Here is a 26,268-nt window from a genome sequence, read left to right as displayed (position 1 = left end):
TTCTGCTTAATGCTTTTTAAATAGAACTCATTCTTATTGTGATCTCTCAATAAATACCTTTAGAGTTTCAGCCAAAGCACACAAAATCAGAGAAAATAACTGAAAGATAAGAAGCAATCGAGTTGGAGCTGAAAACTCACTTCATTTCTCTACCCTTATGCTCCTAGAACAGAGGCCAAAACATGAACGGGAGTTTTCTAGTCAAATCTGAATCAGTCTAACTTTCCTATTGGTGAACTTTTGTTGGCACTTGCTAAGTGGTCTTCCTCTATTCTTTCCCCTGCCCCAACTCCATCTTCCCAGATCTTATGAGGTTCCTCCCCCCCACTAGAAGCTAATCACTCTGGCCATGCTTTCAGGATAGAACAAAAGCCTTCTATTTCCCGTAAGATATTGTCCAGTGTTGTGGAATAAAACCCATGAGAACTGATCCAATCCCATCTTGAATACTTCAAGTTATATTAATTTAGTCAATCTTCCATATGTGTCCTATTCCTGCCTCGTCTGTATCCTCCTAAGTCCATGAATCTTATTTTTTCATAGGTCAAGTTTCTTCTTTCATAAATTAATCTTTTCCTTCACATAAACAGATAAATAACAACTCATCTTCTTAAGACTCTTTTAACATGTTTGTTCTTCCAGTGGAAATTTTTCCATTCAGAAATGTTCTCAGCCATTTTTTAACTACCTCACCAATTTTTTGTCACCTAGCTGATGGCCATAACCTATTACATTGCCTGCTGTTGCTTCTTTCTCAACTAGAGCAACTGCTTGATTCATTGCAACTTATTTCCCTCAGAATAAGTCCACCCCAACAAAAAAAAGAAAACAAGTCTCTCCTCAGAATAATACCCAGTGAATGTTCAATCAATGCATGTAAAATAAAATAATTGATAGAATATTCATTACATTTGACCAAAACTACTATAACTTGACCAAAACAACTGCAATGCACATCTTTTTAAAATATCTGTACTCTCCAGATGCATCATAATTTATTTTCTCAATTTTAGTTTATCTGTTAAAATAGTTAAGTGGTTATTTAACAAACATAGTGTACTTAAGTTGCCAAATAGAGCTTAGTTTGGGATTAATATTCTTAGTTTGCTAACAGTCTAAAACGTGGTATATTCATCCTGAATAACTTTTAATTTCTCCCAATAATCAGCACTTGCTGCTTTTAAAGTATAGTCTATTAGAGACAATGGTACACAAAATGGTTTAAGAAAACTGTACGTTTTTGTAAATAAGCATGGCAGAAAAAATAGTTGGAGATACTTTATTTTATTGTAGTTACATCTCACAAGGAAGTTTTCATCATTTCATTGATGCACAAATCATTTAGAATTAAAAGTAAAAGTTTATGCCAAATCATAAAGATTTCATTTGTTTCTTCTCTTCTCCCTGTAATATGAACAAAAATATACTATTAATTAAGTGAACAGTAATGAAGATAGCAACTGGTAGTTAATTAAGATAATTACTGATTTTTTAAGTCAGTGAAGTATTAGAAATGTCATGACAGACTCACTGAGACCTTTGAAATAAACTAAATTAATCATGAGTCAATTGAGTCACTACTATAATATTGTAGACATAACTTCGTGCAGGTGTTTTAATAATAATTTTTTTATTAAATTGCATTTGCTTTTTAAGAGATTCATTTGATGGTAGCTCTTAAAACATATTTTGCTATGGTTTGAGACTTAGGGAGAATCAGCATTGTATTTAGCTTTGTTTGGATTTTTTTACCTGAAGATGTTTAGGCTCCCAATGCAGCACGAGTTTTTGAAATAAGTTTTGGACCCTGAAAATTAAAAGCAGACAAAATAATAATTGATTACTGCGCCGGTTAACATTCTACTATTCAGTGGTGAATTCATAGGTTTATAAACGAATCAAGTTGAGAGTGAAAATATATAATTCCGAAGCCAATAAACAATAATGATAGAATTCAGAGAGAGAGAAAACCTCTGAGAGCAAAGGTCATTTTGTCCCCCTCCAGTGACTGGAGATGTGCACACATTTGACTACAATGTGTCAGACTTCAGGACCCACTGGGCATGTGGGGTGGAACGGGGGTCGGAACTGCAGCCTCATGTCTGAAAGACAGGCGCTCTGCCACTGAGCTATGTCCCCATCCCAACAGCAATTGTTTCTTTTTTAGCCTCACCAGTCTCTCAGTCTTTACTATTTCCATCTCCCCCTTTTCCCTTCAACTAAAATCAAACAGAGAAACAACTTTTAGAGAGTCACTGCTACAATTTGCTAATATTTCTATGTCTAGATGAAAATCTTTTCAAGTCAGAGGACATTTATCTTTATGCATTGTATTTATCAGAACTGGTTTACATCAAATCTGTCACTAGTTTTGTCTAATTTGATTTGGTTATTTCTGTCCTAGCACATCCTACTAAGAATACAGATGCAGATATACACTCAAACACACTAAATTATATTACTTATCAGAAAGCTTGTATTTGTAAATGCCGTGTCTTTTAGAGGTCCATGTAACAAAACAACCAAATTTTATAGTATGAAAGTCTGATAAACTTGGCAAAAAGGACAAATTTCTTGTTTTTCAAACATAGCTATTTTTCAAATATAGTTAGCAATACAAACTAAAGGTTTATCAAACATAGTAATTATATATCTTGTTAATGTTGCTAAATCACTGTATCACTGTATCACTGTCATCCCATTGATTATTGATTTGCTCGAGCGGGCCCAGTAACATCTCCATTCATCCTAGCCCTGAGATTTTAGCAGCCTCTCTTTACTCATCCTTCCGAATGGTGCCACATTAGAGGCTCTTCAGGGTCAGGGAAATGAGACCCATCTTTGTTACTGTATTTGGCATATGGATACACCATGGGGAGCTTACCAGGCTCCCCCCAATGTTGCTAAATAATAAAATTAATATAATTCCTAATAATTATTCTGATATAACAAGTTATGCTCCAAAATGAGTTTTAAAAAAAAATCTCTTCTACAGAGATAACTCAATGGGCTGAAGCTACTGGCTAGAATGTAAGAGTACCAGGTTTCATCTCTGTCATGGGGTGGTCCCCATCAGTCCCTAAGCACCACTGATATAGCAATGTAGCCCCAACCAAAAGACAAAATAAATGGGGCTTGGGAGATGGTGAAAAATGTTGACATGCCCATTTGGTATAGCTGAGGAGTACTGCCAGGTCCAAGTTGCACATTGCCCACCAACACTCTCGCTGTCGGACCCCAGCTCCCCATACTCCTGTCTCTCCAGAGGGACCCCAGACCTCTGACCATCATAGAGGAGACTCTACCACAAAATACAATTCTAGAAGTAACCTCAAGTATCTTGTCTGCAAAACTAACTGCTTATTTAATCGTTACAGCCTACTTAACTTAAATAATGAATTTTAGGCCAGAACATAGTTAAGTTGCTATTCATTCATCATAGATTCACCCCAGAGCCTTATCTACTAATAAGTCAAAATTATTAATTTTCATCATATTTCAAAGTTATGAGTCTAATATTTAATGAAAGCATTTCACTTATTTTGAAAATCATAAAATACTTCAACTTCTAATTTTAAATCTCTCTGGAATTACTTTAAAATCATAAATTCGTGGGCTTCTCTGTATGTTATTCATTAAAGAACATTTTATACAGTTACTTTGAGTGCAAACGTGAGCTGCACATACCTCTTCTGCAAAGCAGACGTCTTGCTTTTCACTCCGACAGCATTTTTCCAACAAGGCTGAAAAATCTGCAGTCACGGCCTCCAGTTGTTCCTCTGTTATTTGTGGCTTTTGCTTCACAAGGTTAATGAGAAATCTAGAATTTGGAACAAAGCAATATTACATGCAATGGTTCTACAATGGTATTTCTCTACAACCTTCTGAATAGAGAATTCCTGAAGCCTTAGCAACCCTTACCCTATTTCTTCGCTTCGGCAGCTCATCACTTACATACACACCTTGTCCAATGTTTTCATCATAAAGGTGGGTTGGAAACATGCCCATTTTCCACTAGCCTGGACTTGGGCTGATTATAAATGAAATGATATTTCACACTTTTGCCATATTGACACATAGTGAAATGCAGTCTTTTTCTTACCTGCTTAATTTTTTTTAACTTCCTTCCCAGTTGTCTCTTTGAAAAGATTTCTAATCCTGACTTTTTTGCTGTTGTTGTTTGTTTTGGGGCCACATCTAGCAGTGCTCAGGGCTTATTTCTGGCTCTGTGCTTAGGGGTCATTCTTGGTAAGCCTGGGGGACCCTATAGAGTGCAGGGGATGAATCTGGGTGGACAGTGTCCCAGGCAAATGCCCTATCCACTGTATGGTGACTCTGGTCCCTAATCCTAACTTTATACTCATAAAACTATATTTAAAATCCTGCCATTAATATGCCCTTACCTGAGCACTGAGCTACACTGACTGTCTACACTGCGTATTAAGCAACACATCATATTGAATTAGTATTGATTGGAATAGGAAATAGAAATGATCTTCCATCAAAGTTATCATTTTTACTCTACCTTAAAATATAACTCAGATTCTGATAGAGCAAAGAAAGAATAGTTTTTCAAAGATGAAGGAAGACCATCATAAGGCAAGTATTAAAATTCATAGGAATTTGGAGCACATGAGTTTCACTGACTTTCACTACCATCAGCCATTACAGAATAACCTTCATATGAACCAGACACTCCACTTTTAACACCCATATTTGCAATTGAATCAAATATTATCTGTATCTTATCCAGAGAATATATCATATAATGAAATATGCAATAGTATTTTTCTAGTATTTTGAAGTGGAAAAATTCGGACTTATTGCAAACACATATCCTTATTCCCTAAAGAAGAGTACACATTTTCTCCCAGTCTTAAACTGTGCTGTAATAGTTTGCGATGGAAACTATTTTACAAACCAAAAATTATCTACTCTCATCAAATTTTCAAGGCTTAATTTTTTCCATGACACTGCGATGACACCAAGAAAAAACTCGTTCAGAAGTCACTTTAAGTGCTTTGAGATACTTATGCTAGCACTGGGTGCATAGAGCATACATTTCAACTGCTTTTTGCTATTGCTGGTCTTTTCCTTGCTCAAAAATAATCTCTTACTCTTGCTTCTTCGTTTGCAGTGCTACCCCCTGAGCTTGGCACAGATCCGTATGGAAGATGAACTTGTCGGCAGAGAATGGTGGCGGGACATAGGCTTCATCCATCACCAAGTTGCTAAAGCATGGCCTCCTGTTCGCATATGAAGAAGAGCAACAATGGCCAACGTGAGCGTTTATTGGAGCTTCTTCATGCCTGATACATAAGTGTCCAATAATAAGGTCAGCCTAGTTTGTAGAATAAAAAAGAAGAAGGATATTGATCATTAGTCACAAAAAGTCAGGTTGCCATAAAATTGGTATAATGATTTGTATTGTCTGGTAAAGAACTTATAGTTAGTATCATAGAAAAAATTTCTGTCAGTAAGGATGATGTGCTGATGCAAATTCTTACTTCCCTATTTGCATGGGTTATACCACACTTAGTAACAGGTAGTATTACATAGGTGATATTAAAAACAATTCCCTCAGATATTTGCATAAACTCTTTGAAACGTGCTTCCAGTTACATATGTACTCCCAAAGAGAGGGGTGTAAGCGGGGCAGGGGGGGTTCTGTGTTCTCACCTTAGAAATCAAAACATTGCTTACCTTTACCATATGTATCTAGCTGAGCATTTGATTTAACTTTAGGGAATTTAGAGATTCACTTTCCAAGACAATAAGCACTACCTAGCCCTTTTATACACATACATACATGCATACATATAGCTAATATATAGCCCTAACTGAAAATAAATAAAGTTGTTAAGTTTGTATTTCAGACATTTCTGATATAGAATTTTCCCGCGTCCACATTTTAAAGATTTTTCTTAAGCACCTACCAATAACTTCCAATAAAATACAACATACTGCATGTGCATGTGATATAGTAGGATTGATGTTGAATCAGTTATGTGGAAAAGCCTCACATAACACAGCTGTGATAATGTTATTTATAAGGAGGAATATGTACTATCTTTGTCCCTGTTTCTGTTTCTGTTTGAAAGTTGGGAGTGTGGCGCGTATGCTGCCCGAGCCCGTGTGCTGCGTGCTCCCCAGTGTCCGACCACAGGTGTCGCCCGCATCTCCTCTCTTGAGATGTGGACTTTCATGCTTTCCTAACACTGGGATGTGTGTAGGGGCTCTCTCTGCCCTTGGAGAAGCCCGTGTTCTCTCTTGAACACGTTACTCTGTCTCTCCTACTCTCTACTCTCCCACTTTTCTCTTCCTCCTTCCCTTCAAAAATCCTCCAAATAAAATCTGTCTTACTTCAAAAATAAATAAATAAATAAATAAATAAATAAATAAATAAATAAATACTGGGAGTGTTAGAAACTTAAACGTTTCTAAACTTCATGAAATTTCTTAAGTTATGAGACTTTCAGTTCCAACCCCCAGACCTGAAAAAAGATGAATAGTTAAGTCAATTGCCAATGGCTGATGGTTTAATCACTCAGGTCCTAGTAAACCTCAAAAAATCCCCAAAGAGACTGGGTTCAGGTGTCTTCTGAATGAAAAAATAATAGGAAGAGTGTCACAGTTAAAGAAAAGCTGAAAGCCTTGGCTCCTGGCTCCTTTCCCCACACTTTACCGTATGAATCCTTGTCTTCTTATTGTTCCAAAATGATAATTTTTATAATAAATTTGTAACATAGTAAGTAAACTGCTTCTCTGAGTTCTGTAGCTACTCCATAAAAGTTACGATAGGCAAGGAAAGAGTCTTGGGATCCTCTAGTCTGTACTAGAAAAGCACAGCTGGCAATCCGGAATTACAGTTGGTGTTTACTCTAGTGAATCATAGGGCAGTCTTGTATAACCTAGGTTTGACCCTCTGACTGATGTTTTCTCCAGGTAGAGAAAGATGGAATTGAGTTGAATGGCAGGACACCCAGGTGGTAACTAATAACTTCTGGTGCGATAACACAGCGGTTGGGTTTTCGCCTTTCATGCGGCTGACCCGAGTTCGATTCCTTCGCCCCTCTCAGAGAGCCTGGCAAGCTACCGAGAGTATCGAGCCCGTGCGGCAGAGCCTGGCAAGCTACCCGTGCGTATTGGATATGCCAAAAACAGTAACAATAAGTCTCTCAATGAGAGACGTTACTGGTGCCCGCTCGAACAAATCGATGAGCAACGGGATGACCCTTACTATCATCTCACTGTTGAAATCAGGTAAACAATCTTAATTGATAACCCAAATTGGGACCAGAGTCAAACCCTTCCCCATACCCAATAAGAGCAGCAAACAAAAAAATTAATTTCAAATGTCATGTGAAAAAGCATAAGCCTCGTGAAGCCGTGAACACTCCCAGTGTGACAGGACCAGAGCTGCTACAGGGTAGTCTTCCCAATACCCGGCGCACGGAGAACTCCAAAACTTTCACTACTGAACCCTTAACCACGTGCATCCTGGCATCTCCCTAACATGCAGTAATTATAATCAAGCAGATGCCTATTTACAAGAAATTCTTTGATAGTCAATCGTTGGTGAAAAAGTAAAAACAAAAACAAACAAAAAGAAAACGAGCTAACAAACAGATAAATAACCCTGTCAGTAAAAAGAGGATAAGAAAAAAAAAAAAAGAATAAAATCTTGTTCACAACTATAATCTTAAGGGAAAAATAAACTAATGAAAAAATTCAAACTGTAATAATATGTGTGATACTAGGGATAGTAGCCATTTTTTAAAAATTCAGAACACCAGACTTACCCTGTTCTGTACTTTATAGTCCATCAAAAAGAAAAAGCTATTAGGATAAAAGTGTGCTACAAAAAAACAACATAGTAAATATGGCTAAAAATAAAGTGACTAATTTTTATCTGCAGAGTTGAAGATACACACACAAAAACCCACAGGAAATCATGAGTTAAATGACGTATTGGTCCTTCTGTCTTTCCTGTGCATAAAACTTGCTCGGACATTGTTGAACGAATTGACCACATGCCTGCCAGGGATTCTAGAAAGACAGGAAACCTCGCGACAGGCCAACACTTGAGTTCCCACCCTCCACCCCCTACCCCACTCTTCTCACTGCAAATAAAGGAATAGCTAATGGAACAAAGCCATATACACATTGGATTGTTACTGCTTCCCTTAAAGGAGAATCATGAAGCTACTTTTCAGTGGAAGAAGACGGAAACAAGATGGTACTAAACAGAGCACTTACCGCTCCCTCACCACAGGCCAACTGTTTGTCCTCACTAAGTTGGCAACAAGCAGCTGCTGCCCGCGCCATCTCCCTGGTGAACACCATCAGCTCAGGGGCGGGCATCTGAGGGGCTTTCTTGGTGTAAGCGACAAGAAATCTGAAGAACAAAGAGAGGGGGGGGCATTTCCCAGCAAATCCTGCTGAGTCATTCACAATGATGACATAAAATCAGTTCATTTGTTTCATCCACATAGTATTGGGCCAGTTTATGAGATGTATTTCTTATAATGAACATACCCTCTATCTTGATTAGCTTTAAGAAACTGAAGTCAATGTCACAGATCAGATTTTATGGCAGTTCTTGCTGCCTCTGTTAGAGGAATGGGCCAAGCTGCCTGGCCGGGGGAAATTGTGTGATTCAATAATATTGACTTACAATTTTAAAAAGAAAATGAAATTATGGTAGTCAATGTGACTACTTTATATTTATTTTCTTTAAGCAGTTAATAATTTTATATGGGTAAAAATACTGTTTTTAAGAAAACATACGTATTCTGTAAGTAGTAGTTTCCCAATTTCCGGAAGGTGCCACAGCTTCTCTTGGCAAATGCTCGGCTCTCCTGAGTATGTTTCTCCATCTCTATTTCCTGAAATGGAAACACACATTTTATTCTTCCCAAAGGTATGACTGTGTATTTAAACGTTGACTTATATTTTAATATTTGACTCTTTCATTATAATAACAATTGTAGGGGTAAAAAGCAATCTTAGAGTTTCTTGTTTAAAAAATGCTCAAGATAGCAAAGTGGGAATTGTCCAAATAAAATCTAGTGGACTTAGGAAGATTAAGTTTAAAACTTTATGCGACACAAAATTATCTGATGACAGAACTCAGTTTGGGATAAAGAATTATAGCTCTTTCGTGCAAAAGCCTTCTCTTTCTAGAGATTGAAAAAAAAACAACTGATTGAACTGGGGAGATAGTATAAAGATTATGGCTTATGCAAGTCCAGGTTCTATTCCCCAGCACCATACTGCCAATGTCCCATAGCTGGATATACCCTGGGAACCCCTCCTCTCTACCCCCTGCCCCCAGCATCAGAGGATATAATCCTAAAGGCCACCAATCACTGCCCACCAGACTCTGGTGGTCCCTGGCACTTCAGCAATGCATCCTTGGCCCTTAGCATTGAACCATAGTCCAGTTAGATGAATATCTCAAGGAAAGATCCTGGGGTTTGGCTCTTCAGCAACACTTGGCATCACCCTCCCCCCAAATAATGCTTTTATTTTGTATGTTAAAGGATTTCGGGTTAGCATTTAAATTTTTTTTTATTAATTGAAGTATTTTAAATCCAGAAATTTTAATATGAAGGCACTGTTATTTACAAAGTTATTTATAGTTCGTTTCAGATGTGCTATGTTCTACCACATGTGCTATATTTTATTTTTAATATAAGTGAAGTTACTCCATTGGCTGCTAGTTAACTTATATCTAGAAAAATTGTTAATATATTTTTATTACTAATTACTAATGATCAGTTGTTTATGTGAAAGCGTGCAGCAGCTAGTACTAGTTGTTAATAGCGACATGCTTTCATACAATGTCTTTTTTTGTTTTCTGAGGGGACCTCGCTGACAGTGCTCAGGGCTTATTCATGGCTCTGTGCTCAGAGCTCAGATGGGGCTTGGGGGACCAGTGGAATGCCCAGGACTAACCTGAGTTGATTGCATGCAAGGCAAGAGTCCTACCTGCTGTACTATCTATCCAGTCAATAAACAACATTTTAATGGACATCAATGGTGGTTTTCATATTATTTCTAAAAAATGTGTAACATACCCCTTTATCCTGGCATTCAAGAGGATTTTCAGATTGAGAACAGTTCTCCAGTAACTTCTGGAATTCTTCAGCACTTCTTAGAATCGCTGAGGTACTAAGTTCACTATGTCTTCTTGAATATTCATAAATAAATCTGAAATATGTGGAGAAAATATAATGTTACTATCATTAAGAGACTAGTCCTATGTGAAGATAGGACTGAAATTAAAATTCAAGTAAACAAAGTTAGAAATTAAATATGATTTGAAATATGAATGGAAAAACACTAACTCAAACTATACTCACTCAAATTGTTTTAAAATAGTGCGGTGTAGTTTTGAACCCTTTATTTTGGTTTTAAATTTAAAAACTCTGCATTCATTTAGTCCACATATATTTTTCAGTGCCTCTCCTATGTAAGCATTTCTTTAAGCACTGAGGATTTCAGTAAATATGAAAATAAAATGCCCACCTCTCAAAAGCATACATTATGGCAGAACAGAAAAAAAATAAGAAAAAGGTGAACTTATCTCAGATAGTGATAAATAAAAGAAGAGCAATAAGGAGAGAGAAGCGTTACCAAAAAAGAGAGACACCAACTCAAAGCAAGTTGTTAAAAGTCTTTTTGAGCATTTCTTTGAGGACAGAAATCTGGTGAAAAGATATTTAAGTGTGAGGCAAAGATCACTCATTTTATTTCTTTCTTTAAAAAAAACAATAAAAATGTTTACTGTAGCTTAGATAACATGATTACAGTAGTGTTAACACTTACACTTATGGATTTAAGGAAGATCATTCTTGATTATGAAATTATCTACTACAATAATGGACCAAACATGATGACCTCTCAGTGTCTGTGTTGCAAACTATAATGCCCAAAAGGAGACAGAGAGTATGGGGAATATTGTCTGCCATAGAGGCAGGGGGAGGGTAGGAAAAGGGGGGTACACCAGGGATATTGGTGTTGGGGAACGTGCACTGGTGGAGGGATGGTGTTTGATCATTGTGAGATCGAGATCGTAACCCAAACATGAAAGCTTGTAACTCTCTCACGGTGATTCAGTAAAATTTAAAACATTTTTAAAAACTAAATAAAATAAAATATATTAAAAAATTATCTACTACAAAGAACCTTTGCAATTAAAGAAATGCTTCTATTAAGGCTTTAGATAATACAGATATGTAAATGTAAAGATAAATCTTGAATTTACTAAGTTTATTCCCAGGTCATGGAATAAGTCATAATTGGTTTTGCCATGAACAGATTGTGAACCTGGTTTTTGTTTAGCATTGCAAATAGTATGTGACAGTCTAATACCAATGTACTAGCAGAGCAATATCCTTAGGAAATATTCAAAAAGAAAGGGGGCCAATATTTTTATTATTACACTAGAAGTGGGCCCTTAGATTTAGAAAGATGCTGGAAGATCATTAAATATAATCTCCTAAGAACCACACAAATTCTCTTCTATTGGTGTCTTTAGATGCACCCTGTATAATAAAGGAAAATTTGTAAGCTTGACTGCTTGCTTCCCTTTAAGGTAAGTGGAATGAGACATGCCTTATCCACTATCTTTAATAACTACAGGTGTCTATCCAGTAAAATCCCCTCTCTCTAGGTTTATTCATTGAGCAATGTTTGTGGACAATATTTTTTAAAAGACACAGCGAAAAGATAGACTCTTAATCATGAGCCCTTCTTAGTTCAAAATTATTCACATCCTAACTGGAAGTTCAATGTGACCTTTATTAGAAAAAACTATATAAGGTTACATGATCCCAGAAAAGCTAATACAAAATGAAAATACAGCCTCATGTAGAACCAAGCCAGTAAATAACAGCACTTTAAAGTCTCTCTGAATAAATATATCTTATTCCTTACTGAATAATTTTTAGTTTAAATATATTTTGGTGGAGAACATTTTTTCTTTGCTTTGGTTTGCTTGGGAGCAGTCGCTGGGTGTGACCGCCTAGCTACTGGAAAATGGGAAATCTGGGTGGAAGAGGCCCAGTCCCAATCCGAGCAGGCTTGGAGGTCTCCGCCCCAGGTCCCACACACCTGGGTTCCTCTGCTGGTACCTTCATGCATGAGGCTTGTCCAAACATGTGGAGAGGGGTCTTGAGCATGGCTGTGGCTAAGGCTCCGGAGGTCTTCGGCAGAGGGAGCTCTGCTTGGGGCAGGGAGGGAAGCTGGAGCCCACCCCTCTGAGGAGCCCCAGGGAAGACAGCCAGGCGCATGTGCAAGAGACTCTCTGGGAGAGATTCTCTGGGAGAACCTAGCTAGCTACGGAGAGTTTCCTGCCCTCATAGGAGAGCCTCGAAAACTCCCCATGGTGTATTCATATGCCAAAACCAGTAACAATGCTGGGTCTCATTCCCCTGACCCTGAAAGAGCCTCCAATGCGGCAACATTGGGAAGGACGAGTAAAGAGAGGCTTCTAAAATCTCAGGGCTAGGACGAATGGAGATGTTACTGAGTCCGCTCGAGAAATTCAATGATCAACGGTATGATAATTATGATGATGATGATGATGATGATGATGATGATGATGATGGTTTGTTTGATTTGGGGGCCACACCTGGCAATGCTCAGGGTTTACTCCTGGATCTACACCCAGAGGTGACTCTTGTTGAGCTCAGGGAACACATGTATCAAACTCAGATGGGCCATGTGTAAGGCAAGCACCCTGCCCAATGTATTATCTTTCCAGCCCCCAAAATAACACTTTAGCATTATCAGCTCATGCCAGAGACATTTCAGCAGCATGAGTCACCAACTACATAATAACATTTACTATAAATATAAACACACATTTATAGAATATGTTACCTTGCCATAGAGATGTCTTTTTCCTTTGAAGGAAGCTTGCTGAAATCTCTAGCATCTACAAATCTACCAAGACTTGGAGATAAATCTCCAGGTTTCTCATCATTTTCTGCATGAATTATGCATTGACCAAGTTCAAGTATGGGCAACTTGCAGCATTCTTGCATTTTACTTGACAGAAAATCTTGTTGAGAACAAATGTAGGACATAATTTTCCCCTGTAATTAAAAATATAAATAAATATGGTTTTTAAAGATGTATTTGCTCTAACTCAAGACCTCGATTTTAATGCAAGTCAGTCCTAAGAAGTGAAAAAAGGAAAGAAAGAAAGAAAGAGAAGGGAGGGGGAAACAGAAAAACGAAAAGGCATAGAAAGAAAACATTTTACCTGTCTCCCATTTTAGTGCTTCAGCTCTATTTTGCCTTTCCTCACTCCTTTCCTTCTAAACCCCATTTGTCTAATTCTTTACACAGTTGCTACCTAAAAGCTTACTTTTTAATTTTAATAAAAATTTTTAATTAGAAAATTTATTCCTCAAATCAGATGATATTTACAGTTATACACAGGTATGTGGATATGGAATTTTATTATAGCTGCTACTATAACATAAGGTTCCATCTTTGAGAACATCTGCAGTGAGCGACTGTGACCTGAAGATGGCAGTCTCTAAGTGCTGAGATGAACGCATACCTAGAGACCAGGGGCAAAAGCCCAGAGGACTGAACATCCTATGAATTCTCAGTGGGGACAGTTAGAACCATTGTTTAGTCTTCAAAAACGAACTCACATGCCATGCTGAAATTTTCCACTTTGAGTCCTAAAAATGGAAAAACTAATTTTTTGATTTATATGAAAAAGTATAAACTAGTAAAATTGAAATGTAAAGACCAAGAGAACTGACCTTAAAGAAAAGCAAAATAGTGTCCCTAATGTGCAAGTACTTATAGAAGTAAAAATAAATGCAGAAAAAATTATCTTTGGGTGACTTCCTCTCAATTTACCCTCCCAATTTCTCAGACCTTGGTCTCATTCAGGACCGTGACCCTTGCGTGTCCCAAATCTTGCCTGCAATCTGCCGAGTTCCAGAACTGTCTCAAACTCAGTGGATTGGAGAGGAATTGAACACTTCATTTGCATCTTAGCCTCAGTAAACCTAGTCCTGATCGTCAAGTTTTTTGAATACCCAAAAGCAATGACTTGAAACTTCTTCGAGAGGAATTATAACAGAGGTGACCAGAGAGGGAGTCATTTGAGGGACAGACATCTTTTACAAGGCCAAAGAGCCTACAGTTGACCTGAAATAAACCAGGGTCATAATGTTTAAATCATAACTGACTGGGACGTGCTTGAAAATTCTGTTAAGGAGGTTTTGGTTGGAATATAATTCACCTACAGAGCTTTATTCATAATTCACTGTGACATAGCAAGCATGCTTTTTTTCTTGTAATAAAAAGTTTCTTTATATATATATACATGCATATTTATATATATTATGTGTGTATGTTTTGGTATGGAGGCCACACCTGACTGCCCAAAGCCTACTCCTGGCTCTGTGCTCTGGGATCACTAGTAGCTCTTTCTGAGGTACTTTATACTGTGCTAGGGATGGAACTGAACTTGGCCACATGTAACACAAGCACCTTATCTTCTGTACTATCTCTCTGGCCCACTTCTGCTATATTTTGCTGCAATCATATAATAGATACATGATTATATAATCAAATGCTCTCTGAGTATCGGGCACTATGCTGGCATAAAAAAATAGGAAAAAAGAGGCATAGTGATAGTACAGTGGGTAGTGTGCTTGCCTTGCCTTGCATGAAGACAACCTGGGTTCAATGGCCCGCACCCCATATCGTCCCCTGAGTACCACCAGGAGAGATCCCTGAGTGCAGAGCCAGGAGTAAGCGCTGGGTACTGCCAGGTATGACACCACACACACACACACACACACACACACACACACAAACACACCACATCACACACAAAGAAACCCAGAAAGGTAAAGAGTGTTCATCTATTCAACAAGGCCATCCCTTCTATCAGACCATAAATACTCCAGGGTAAGCCTGCAGTAACTTCATGTGTCCCTTACGGTGCCTAGTACATAAAAAGTAATACATATTTTCAGATTAGGAAAAAATGAGTGGATAGAAAAATAAGAACATTAAAATTCAAAACTCTTCCTCCAGAGAGCCTCCAAAGAAGCCCACTGAGACATTACTACCTCCCTGAGGGTAAGAATGAGTAAAAACACCTCCTAAGTATAAGAAAGGCTCGATAAGAAGTGGGTTAAGTTTTGCTAATAAGAAGTCTGTACTTCACTCGGTCTGCTAAAGACTATACTAAGGACTAACCGAATAAGAGAAAAGGAAAGAAAAGTAATAAAAATTCAATTCTTAGGAAGTGATTCACCCCATCCTGTAGACACTCCAGCACATTTCCTCTGCAGCATTCTTCATGGACATGAGCCACATCCAGGACCAGTTTTTCAATTTCAGAAAAATTAGCTTTGGGAAACTTTTGACTCAATTTAGCAGCAATTCTATGGAGGGAAGAAAGGGAATTGAAAATTAATACTGATTGATCAAAATTAAAGCATTAATAGCACATTAGTATATTTGCAGTTCTAAAGAGTAATTAGCAAAATCTTTTCTTGTTCAAAAAAATAAAAAGAAAAGAAATATGTCTTGTCGATTTGAAGCCAAAATTTCAAAACTTTGGCACTGTAAATTGTGACTTTACCCACAAAGAACTTGAAAGTGATTTATCTTTTCCAAAAGTTGTTTTTCTATGAATTTTATTAAATCTTTTTACTGTTTATCCCTAATGAGCATCTGGGATCATTAGTAAGTAAGGTCGAATAAAATTTTAAAGATAAATAACTAATGGGAGGGATACTGGGAACATTGATGGTGGAGAATGGGCACTGGTGGAGGCATAGGTATTCGACCATTGTATGACTGAAATGTAATCACAAAAGTGTGTATGTCTGTAATTCTATATCATGGTGTTTCATTAAAAAAAATTTTTTTAAAGAAAGAAAGAGGGGTTGGAGCAATAGCACAGCAGGTAGGGCGTTTGCCTTGCACGCGGCCGACCCGGGTTCAATTCCCAGCATCCCACATGGTCCCCTGAGCATCGCCAGGGGTAATTCCTGAGTGCAAAGCCAGGAGTAGTCCCTGTGCATCACCAGGTGTGACCCAAAAGCAAAAAAAAAAGAAAGATAAATAATTAATACATGGCTAGGCATTTTTGTACAGCGGAGAAAAAATATTTTTGAAAATACATGGAGTGCATATATGCAAATCAATGATAAGTGACAAAAAGTGAAGTAGACTAAGCATTCAGGCATTTAGACATACTGTTATGACAAGACTTATAGTGGAACAAAAAATTTTTTTAATTTCTTGTTCCTTCTGCATATTTAATTTTAAGGAATGTTTATTTTGTTTGTTTATTGCTTTTGGAGTCACATCTGGTGATGCCCAAGGGTTATTCCTGGTCTGTACTCACTCCTGGTGATGCTCATGGAGCCATATGGGATGCTAGGGATAGAACCCGGATCAGTGTTGTGTAAGACAAAAGCCCCACACACTGTACAATGGCTCTGGCCCTTATAGAATGTTTAGGTTGGACTGTAGAGACGGATGAAGTAGGAGCTCAGGCTGCATGCAGGAGCTGCGGTCTGATCCCTAGCACTGCCTACTCCTCTCGGTACTCCAGGAAAAGCGCCCCAGCACTGCACTAGAAACAGCACTCAAGCACCACCAGGTCAAGAAACATCTAGGTGAAGTGTTGGAGCAATAGTACATCGGGCAAAGTGCTTGCCTTACATGAGACCAACCTGGTTTTTGTCTCTGGAACCACATATGGTCTCCTGAGCACTGCCAGGGGTGATCCCTGAGCCCAAAGCTAAGAGTAAACCCTGAGCACCAATGGGTGTGACCCTTAAACCAAAAACAAACAAAACATTCTCATTAAGCCAAAAATAACGAATTAGATTATTTTAGGACTAAATTTACTTTATGTAGAAATGTAGAAGAACACAGTCTAATTATGATGTAACTTCAGATCAAGTCAGAAAATTAATACATCACTGTCACTGTCACTGTCATACCATTGCTCATCGATTTTCTCGAGCGGGCACCAGTAACATCTCCATCATGAGACTGACTTGTTGTTACTGTTTTTGGCACATTGAATACGCTACAGGTAGCTTGCCAGGCTCTGCTGTGCAGGTGAGATACTCTCAGTAGCTTGCCGGGCTCTCTGAGAGGGGCAGAGGAATCGAACCCAGGTTGGCTGCATGCAAGGCCCTACTGCTGTGCTATTGCTCCAGCCCTAATAAATACATACTTACAATAATATGCTTAAAAGAACAGATAAATAATACAAATCTCAGAAGTTTTTGTTGTACCAGGGATCAGACTCGGGGACACCCATGGGGACACACACACACACACACACACACACACACACACACATATGCACGGCACATTCTCTACTGTGGTGCCACAATCTCATAGCCCTGGGAAGTTGTCTCTTCATGTTATCTCATCTGGGCTTTAACAAATGTTATAAAGAAAAAAGAAAAGAAAGTAAAAGGAAAGAAAACATGCTAACAGATTGATCTGTTTTCTCCCTTCCAATCCTAAGATTTTATTATTCTAATCATATTAGTGCTCACTAAAAAATTTTCATTCAGTACAACTGAATGCCAATTGAAAAATTATTGCTATGCACTTCACACCCTGGATAAACCTTAAACTTACATGGCTGGGAAGGTTGGAGATCCAAATTTTCTCAATACTGAACACACGTGTTGATTCAACAAGTTACTTTCTCTTAATTCTTTTGTAAGTGGTGCTCCCTAGACATAGAAGAAAAGCAAGAAGACAGCATATATTTTTAGTTCTAATAATTTTAATAGCTTAAATTGTATAATTAAAAATTAATTTAAATAAACTACTTTTTATTAAAGTTATAAATTCCATGTATTGTTGGAGAAGTGAATTTATCCATTTGTTATTTTTGTTTTGTTTTGTCTTGGAGTTACTCTAGTTTAGTAGTCAGATGAACATGAAGTGCTGGGATTAACCCTGGGCCTGTCACATGCAAAGCTTGAGCTCAGCCTGTGAGCTACTTCTTTGGCCCTGTTCATTCATTTTCTAGGTCTGTTTACATGCATCTATGCAGACAAGGTGTTAAAATACTTTGAAATAAAAATAATATAACTTTCATATATGAGATTAAGTAAATAACTACGTACTTTTAACCCTTTTAATAAATTTAAGATAAATTGAGGTCTGATAATTTCTTAAGTATCTTCATTGTAAAAAAAGAATAAGATTGAATCTTTCCTGACATTTTTGGAATGATTATACTTTTTTTCTTTTCTTTCTTTCTTTTTTTTTTTTGTTTGTTTTGGGGCCATACCCAGCTGTGCTCAAGGCTTACTTTTGGCTTTGGCCTCAGAGGACCGGATGGGGTGTTGGGGACAGAACCCTGTTGGCTGCATACAAGGCAAATGCCCTCCCCACCATACTACAGTTCTGGCTCCATGGAATGGTCAGAATTCTGGAGGAATTTTGTTGCAGAACTTTTTGTGGCAAGTAACGAATTATAGCTATCATTTTGATTTTGAAAATCTAAAAACCTATATACTTCTCTCTACCTACGTTTTACTCTTTGCTAAGTAGCAATAAAATTTATATATCAGACTTATTCTAAGAATTAGAAGAAATGATGAATATCAGCATATACCATAGTTCTTCCCTGTTTTCTCTCTCCTTCCCCTCCTCCTCTATCTCCTTTCTCATCTTCTTTAATCCTTACTGCTCTCACTGTGATTTACAATATCACCTTTGCCTCTCTCTAATTATACTTTCATAATAATTGTTGACTAACAAACTATGAAAAAATGACAGGATTAAATACAACAAATTTGGGACCAGGTTTGTTTCATAGGTGAAGATCGACAATCTCCACTTAGCACCCCAACCAAAACAAAACAACAAAGGAAAAAAAATCATTTTTTTTTACAGCTCAAAGAGTATCAGACTGCTAGAATATGTTCTATTTTTAAAATGATGCTATACACATCAGCACCTTTCCATTTTTAACTTTGTTTTGTTTATATGAGTCACTATCAGAATAACATGTTGATTCAAAATAGTCACATAAATATAAATATTACCTTCGTTTGGAAACATTCAACTGCATTTTCAGCTTGGCAGCAAGTTGGGATTATTTTGTCGAAACGAGCAGCCAAAGAAAGAATTGTAGGTGCATACAGAAAGGGATGTCTTCTTGCTATGTCATAGATGAATCTATAAAATATAGCAGAACCATAAAATTTATAAGCACATGAAAAATAACTTACTATAGATTGGTACTGGACTCCAGATTTTCTTTAAAAATCAAAAAAGTCACTTTTGCCCATGAAAGTTTCCAATAGTTCCTCACTAAAAATCCTGAGGTGAGGATTTGGAGTTGAGCTTGAAATCTAACAGGTGATACCATTTTCTGTACTAAAAACAAAATAGACAGAAACCCTGACTATGGTACTTAATACAGCTTTTCCAGTAAATCTACTCAGACATGTTTAAGAGTCAGCATAAACAGACCTCCACAAAATTAAATACAAAAATAGACTTTTTTTTTCCCTTTCCAGTACAGAATGGAGTTATTCACCTTGGCAGAAATGGCCCAAGGACAGACTCAAGGAAGAAGAAATCTTCCCCAAGGAGAATTTGAATTCAAATCACACCTTGGAATGTGCTAGCAGCCAAAGGAGACATTACGAGGAGACATTAAAGGCTGTATATAGCCATCAAAGCAGATCATATGTACCTAGTATGCATGCTCTCAAGAACCCTGCGTTGAATGCATGTGAGTTGTATTTATGCAACCTTATGCATATTTTATGCACCGTAAGCATTCTTGCATCAATGGTTGTTTCTCTTTATTCTTTAGTAAATTTGTAAGTATGGAATACCAAATACTAGGCCCCGGAAGGACTGTCACGTGATACTGATAGATGTTTGAGCAAAATAAAATTGACGGGCAAGATTTGGAATGGGGGTTGTATCTCAAGAGACCAAAGAACCTCTGAAGGCGTTAATGTTCGGTCTATGCATGTAGTTCTCACCTAGCTTCATCAATAGATTCCTAGGAGCTACGACTTTAGGCCAAATGACATAAAACAAAACTAACAGAACCATAGGCTAATGATACAAATTAATAGCCTAAGCTTACTTCTGGCCACAAAAATTATCCAACACTTATCGAAAACAGAAGATCTCCAACACTTCTTATATGGAATAGCCGTTTGTATTCATTCTCGCCATTGCAAACTGGATTATTTCATTTTAGGGGCGAGTGTGGAGTAGAGCCTATCTTAGCAGCTCAGGGCACAAGAGAGGACCCAAACATTCCATCCTGGGAGCATCACTCACCCCATCAGAGACCACTGAGACAAGCCATGGGCTCTAAGGTAGTCTTTGGGTTGTGGCAGGAAACCTTGTACTTGCTAGAAATCCAGACAGAGAAGGGGAGAACAGGCAAGCTCCACAGACAGTGGATCTTGCCCAGAATAACATTTTTTCCTCATAAACTTAAAACAAGATGAAACAAAATGACAGTTCAAGGACCTGTTATACAGAATCTGTATAGACTATGAGGGAAATAAAGACACACTTAATATTGTTCACCTAATTTCTTTCTACCGGGAACTCAGCGGATAGAACCAACACCAAATATTTCTATTCTCTTGTTTTAGAGTTCATCTATAAGTTACTTATATATTCAAATCAACGGGCCATTGATTCCTAACTTGAGTTTTAGTTTACCTTTAGGTGGATTCTTACCGATTCATGAACGTCTCTCTATTTTCTTCATGTGCCTTACAACTCGAGACAGGCTCCGGAAGTTGGAAAGGTGAGACAAAATCTGAAGCAGCCTTTTTGCGTGCCAGTAAACAGCTATGTCTTTCTTTTCCATTTTGGTTGCAGCAGTCTGAAAGTTTGTATTTTCCAACAATTTCTTTCTCATGGCAAATTTCATCCAGAAAGGCAGAGAGCTGTAAAATAGTTATTTTTTTGTTTGAGTGTTTGCTTTTTGGATCACACCAAGTTATTCTCAGGGCTTACTTCTGGCTCTGTTCTCAGGGAACATTCCAGGCCTGGCTTGGGGAACTATACGTGGAGCCAGTGATAAAACCAGTTAAGGCTTGTGAGACAAGGCTTTACTTGCTATATAAGTCCAGCCTTTAAAAAGTTACCAATTTTGTTTGTTTTGCTTGGGGGCTACATCTAACAGTGCTCAGGGCTTACTCATGGCTTCGTGCTCAGAAATCACTCCTGGCAGTGCTCATGGGACCATATGAGATGCAGGGATGGAACCTGGGTGGCCACGTGCAAGGCAAATGCAGAGCTGTTGTACTATCACTCTGGCCTCCAAACTTGTTTGTTCTTAAGAAAGAAAAATCATGTCACTTTTGTTTCCCCACAAGAATTTTTTGAAATATTGTTTTTCCTTTTGTGTTATTGAAAATTTGGCCCTATATTTGAAAGAACTTACTTTGATTTTTATGTTATTTTTCAGATGTGGATATTCATCCCACATGTAATTGTTATGGTAAGATATTAATTTAAAAATTAATATCAATTTTAGATAAAAATTAAAGCAATTATTATTATTATTTTATTATTATTTGCTTTTTGGGTCACACCCTGCGATGCACAGGGGTTACTCCTGGCTCTGCACTCAGGAATTACTCCTGGCGCAGTGCTTGGGGGACCATATGGGATGCTGGAAATTGAACCCGGGTAGGCCACATGCAAGGCAAACACCTTACCTGCTGTGCTATCGCTCCAGCCCCAAGTAATTAATTTTAAAAGCAGTATAAATGTCTTCTCTTAGAAAAAAATTGCAATATGATAATATGGATTTTATTGCATGTCTACATAATTTTAGATTTTAATCTTGACAAGCTAAAACAGAAATGCTAAAGTATATTTTTATTAAATCACCTATTTTAGAGTTGAAAAGTACTTTTACTCTGCAAAAACAAAAATCTCCTCTATAATACTCAGACAAATTATCTTTTGGCCCGACAAAGTGTCCTGATTTTTTTATACGATCATTAATAGCACCAATCATTATATATGCCAAAGTGAAATGAACAATAATAACTTATTTATTGTCTTCATGTTATTAATTTGATACCCTTATAATTAAAAAGTATTTGTGGTTTACCTGAAATTCAAAACTTAAGTGAGATTTGTGATGGATTATGGTTAGTTGCTAAAGTTTAAAACCTAAGTATGTTCCATGCACTTCACTTTTACAGTGGGGGCCATAGGGCACTGAAGCCAAGTGTGAGTTCTGAAATCAGATGGCTTCAATCCAGGGCCCGAGCTCCCTGAGAAAGTTACATGACCTCTGTGCTCCAGTTTCTTCTACTGGATGATGAGTATTTATCTCCTAGGATTATTGTTAAGATTGAATAAATTAATATTTTCAAGCAGAGCTACTATTTTTCTAGTCAATCTCATCCAAGGCATCTTGCCTCATGGATGTTCATTTTGATTCATCAGTGCCATGATCAATATCATAAAATATTTTGATTATCAATGTGTGTACTGCTCTCCCTAGAAAATTTTTGTCACTGCGTGCTTTAAAAACTTAATTCGGGCTGGAGCAATAGCACAGCCGGTGGGGCATTTGTCTTGCAGGAGGCCAACCCGGGTTGAGTCCCAGCATCCCATATGATCCTCCAGCACCGCCAGGAGTAATTCCTGAGTACAGAGCCAGAGCCAGGATTAACCCCTGTGCATCACCGGTGTGACCCAAAAAGAAAAAAAAATAATACTATAAAATAATATAGCAATGGTGTCCTATGCCTTACATTTGGTCTCTCCCCAGCACTACATATTATCTTCTGAGAACTACCAGGAGTAATCCCCGAGCACAGAATCAGGAGTATGGCGAAACAACCTCCATCATCTTAGAACTTACTTCTGGGCAGGGGATGTAGCTCAAAGGATTAAATCCCAGAACTCCCAGGAGTGACCAGGCAGCACCAAACCAGGGATTGCCTTTGAGTACTACCAAGTGTGACCCTAAAAATAAAAGCTTGTCTCCCACTATTATTATTGGGTGGTTCTCCATGAGAATTCTAAAGTAGAGGCTACTATTATTCTTTATTTTATAAATAACAAAACCAAAGTTCAAAGAAGTAAAGTACCATGCCCATGGTCACCCAGATACTCTTATTTCAGAATTTTAGCTCTTTTTTGTCCATGGTTATTTCATCTTTTTAAAATAGGCATGTATTGGTTTTGCTTTTCCTTTTGGCAATTCATAATTAATCTGATGTCTTTTTCAAATACCAAGTCTTCAAACATTTACATTTTTTATGCTATCCCTGCATGCTAAATTTTGGTTGACTTTAACAGTGGTAATTTTATTATTATTATTATTATTATTATTATTATTATTATTATTAATCACTCACCTGATCATCTAGACACCCCACAGGCTGATCACTGCCTAGAGGTTTCTCAATGACAGTCAGTACATCTTTCACCATTTTTCTTACTTCTGGGTAAGCAGCTTCATGAATAAACTGAGCAAAAGCTATAGTAGCTCTGAAACAAAAATATTTATTAATACTTCAATAACAGACTTTAATCAAGTTTAAATAAAAAAATTTAAACTTATTTTTCTTAAGTTTAAATTTACTTTTTGTTTGCTTGGTTTTGTTTTCTGCTATTTTGTGACTTATTTAGAAGGTGATCGCTAAAGTGTTATTAAAACCACCAACAAAAAACCTCATTCTTTTCATTCAGGAAAAAAATGTCAATCTTATTATTGTCTCCTCCCATCACATGTATTTTAATATGTATGTGTATCTGTGAAAAAAATAAGTGAATGAATTTCCCATGAAAGTGCTTCATCTGAGGTTGGAGCGATAGCACAGCTGGTAGGGCGGTTACCTTGCACGCTGCCCACCCGGGTTCGATTCCCAGCATCCCATATGGTCTCCTGAGCATAGCCAGGAGTAATTCCTCAGTGCAGAGCCAGGAATAATCCTGTGCACCGCCAGGTGTGACCCAAAAAGCAAAAAAGAAAAAAAAGTGCTTCGTCTGTTGTGGTCACAATGTACGTGTAAATGTGTTTTTATATTCTTATAGTTTCTTTTATTTTAAGCAAACAATTGGTCACTAGACCTCTGCCTGTGTCGATCTGAAGCACGATCAAGTTTTGGTACGGGGATTATTGATCCAGAGCACTGATATAGCAGATTTCTGTGTGCAAATAGCAGTGTCATTATATTACTTTATGTTCCTTATTGGAAATTCCAGAAGTGGGGAGTAGAAATCTGGCAATAATAAAAGATGGAATGCTGTGCCTCCTATTACTTGTTAATAAGATTTTAACAGTAGTTAAAACAAAGAAAATGAGAATATAGCACTTTCAAACTGTTGGTATTGATTATGAAAATTTCTAAATTCTTGTATGGTAATTAAGGTAATTACCATATTTACCATAATAATTAAGGTAATTATGGTAATATCATGAAATAATCCTCAATTTTTTTAATCTGAATTTTTTGGTATCCTAGAATTTCAAGAAGCCTAGAGGTTAATTCCAAAGGCACGGGTTAACAGTTAAAATTCTTCTACATCAATTTAATATTCAATTAAAATTTTTCTTGACAATTTTTCTTTTATATTTTTAGAACTAATAAGGACATAAAATTTTATTTAATTTCCTAGCTGAAATTTTTAGCACTTTAATATTAAAGTACATTTATACAAGCATAACTTACAGGTCAACTAAATTCGCCTCTGTGGAACATTGAGAAGAATCCAATATGGAAGCTGAAAGGTAAAATAAACTTCGTTAGAAATGGTGTTTTCCATGGCAGTTAAGAAAATTGCTTTATGTAGATGTCATCATTTAAATTATTTACAACTGCAATTTTAGAACTGTGAACATATTAGGAATTCTCTAAAAAAAATCTCGATTTATGCTTGAGAAAAATGAGGGGGAAAGAACAGAGGTAGACAAGAAAAGTTACAGTAAACCTTGTAACTAAAGTCTGATTTTGTATCTATAATTCTTTTAGGTGTCAGCCTGTACTTTCATGTCTAATGAACTTGGAAATCAAATGATGAATACATTTTTGTCATCCTTTTTTCAGCGTAGTTCACTTTAGATTTCTAGTTCTATTGTATTTAAGCCTCATTATTTCTTCTTCAGATTAATAATGGCCCATTTTCCTGAAATTAAAATATAGATATTGGACCAGAGAGATGAGTCTAAGAGCTGGAGTGCAGCATGTTTTACCTGGGGAGACCCAGGTTTGATCCCTGGTTCCACATGGTGTTAAGCCAGGACAGCCTCTAAGTACCACCATATGTCCCAAAATCAAAAAATATCTAAATGGCATGAAAAATCACACACACAGTCAATAAAAAAGATACAAATATAACTCAATATGGAGTAAATAACCCACTCATATTAAGTACTTCCATAATTTTACAAGTCTTTTGAAAAGTTACAAGCTAATCATATGAAAATGTTTACCAATCCAATATTTTCTTCAAGGTGGAATAGGAAGTAGGACAAATACATCAAGGCAAATTAATAATGCATTTTAAGAGTATTGATATAGAGAAGACCAAAGGGAAAAGCAAAATACCTTACCTATTCCATATGCATTTTTATGCATTGTTCTAGATTCTGTAAAAGATAGTAGGAAAATTAAAAAAATTGATACCACCCACTTCATGATTGGTAATTTCTTAGATGTTAGTAGTGGTAAGGATGAATGTTGAGAATCATGCTGGAATTCTTTTATACCCTTCTTAGGCATTGCCTGTTAACTAGTAATCCTTTGTATGTGTAACTATTACTCTATCCTTAGGTTGAAAATGGGATGACTTGCCAATAATTAACAGAGAGGAATTATTTACATTTTATGTTCAAGGACACAGACCTCTTTTGAGTATGAAAAGAAAAACTTACAAAATCATTCTTTTTTACAAATGTGTCTAATACTTTCAGACTATAGAATATTCAGAAATGATTTTTCAGTCTGGGGCTATACATTAAAATAGATTTTGTATAAAATATAATTTAATGGAAATATTTAATTTATTAAAATATATATATTTAATACCTATCATATGTCATACCCCAGACAGACACCATTTTCTTATAATGTTACCATTTAACTCAAAACTCCATTTCACCTGTTTGTATGTAAGTCATATTTAAATAATGAGTATGCTGTATTTGGTTTAACATAGAAAAATTTAGATCAGGAATTCTGATATAGCAAGTTTTATATTCAGTTCATTTGT

General features: G+C 36.9%; 1 protein-coding gene across 1 annotated transcript; it reads right to left on the bottom strand.

The window, feature by feature from the left end:
* Positions 1-1,762: 1,762 nt before the first annotated feature.
* Positions 1,763-25,694, bottom strand: AFP (alpha fetoprotein). The gene is made up of 14 exons (XM_004617906.2): positions 25,610-25,694; positions 24,729-24,780; positions 23,412-23,544; positions 20,761-20,972; positions 19,089-19,221; positions 17,665-17,762; positions 15,305-15,434; positions 12,892-13,106; positions 10,083-10,215; positions 8,791-8,888; positions 8,260-8,398; positions 5,118-5,341; positions 3,688-3,820; positions 1,763-1,807 (listed from the first exon to the last, which is right to left on the bottom strand). The coding sequence occupies exons 1-14, from the start codon at positions 25,692-25,694 to the stop codon at positions 1,763-1,765; spliced, it is 1,830 nt and encodes a 609-aa protein (XP_004617963.2).
* Between the last annotated feature and the right edge of the window lie 574 nt (positions 25,695-26,268).

This window comes from Sorex araneus, chromosome 5, assembly GCF_027595985.1.
Source record: "Sorex araneus isolate mSorAra2 chromosome 5, mSorAra2.pri, whole genome shotgun sequence".
NCBI classification, from domain to species: domain Eukaryota; kingdom Metazoa; phylum Chordata; class Mammalia; order Eulipotyphla; family Soricidae; genus Sorex; species Sorex araneus.
Note: the sequence above shows the minus strand (reverse complement) of the source record. Positions and strands in the feature narration are given on the sequence as shown.

Coding starts and splice junctions, on each gene's coding strand:
- AFP (XM_004617906.2), bottom strand. CDS start 25,694: ATGAAGTGGGTGGTATCAATTTTTTTAATTTTCCTACTATCTTTTACA. Junction 17,763..19,088: donor TTGAATGTTTCCAAACGAAG/GTAATATTTATA, acceptor TTCTATGTCTAG/GGAGCACCACTTACAAAAGA. Junction 1,808..3,687: donor ACGTCTGCTTTGCAGAAGAG/GTATGTGCAGCT, acceptor TTTAATTTTCAG/GGTCCAAAACTTATTTCAAA.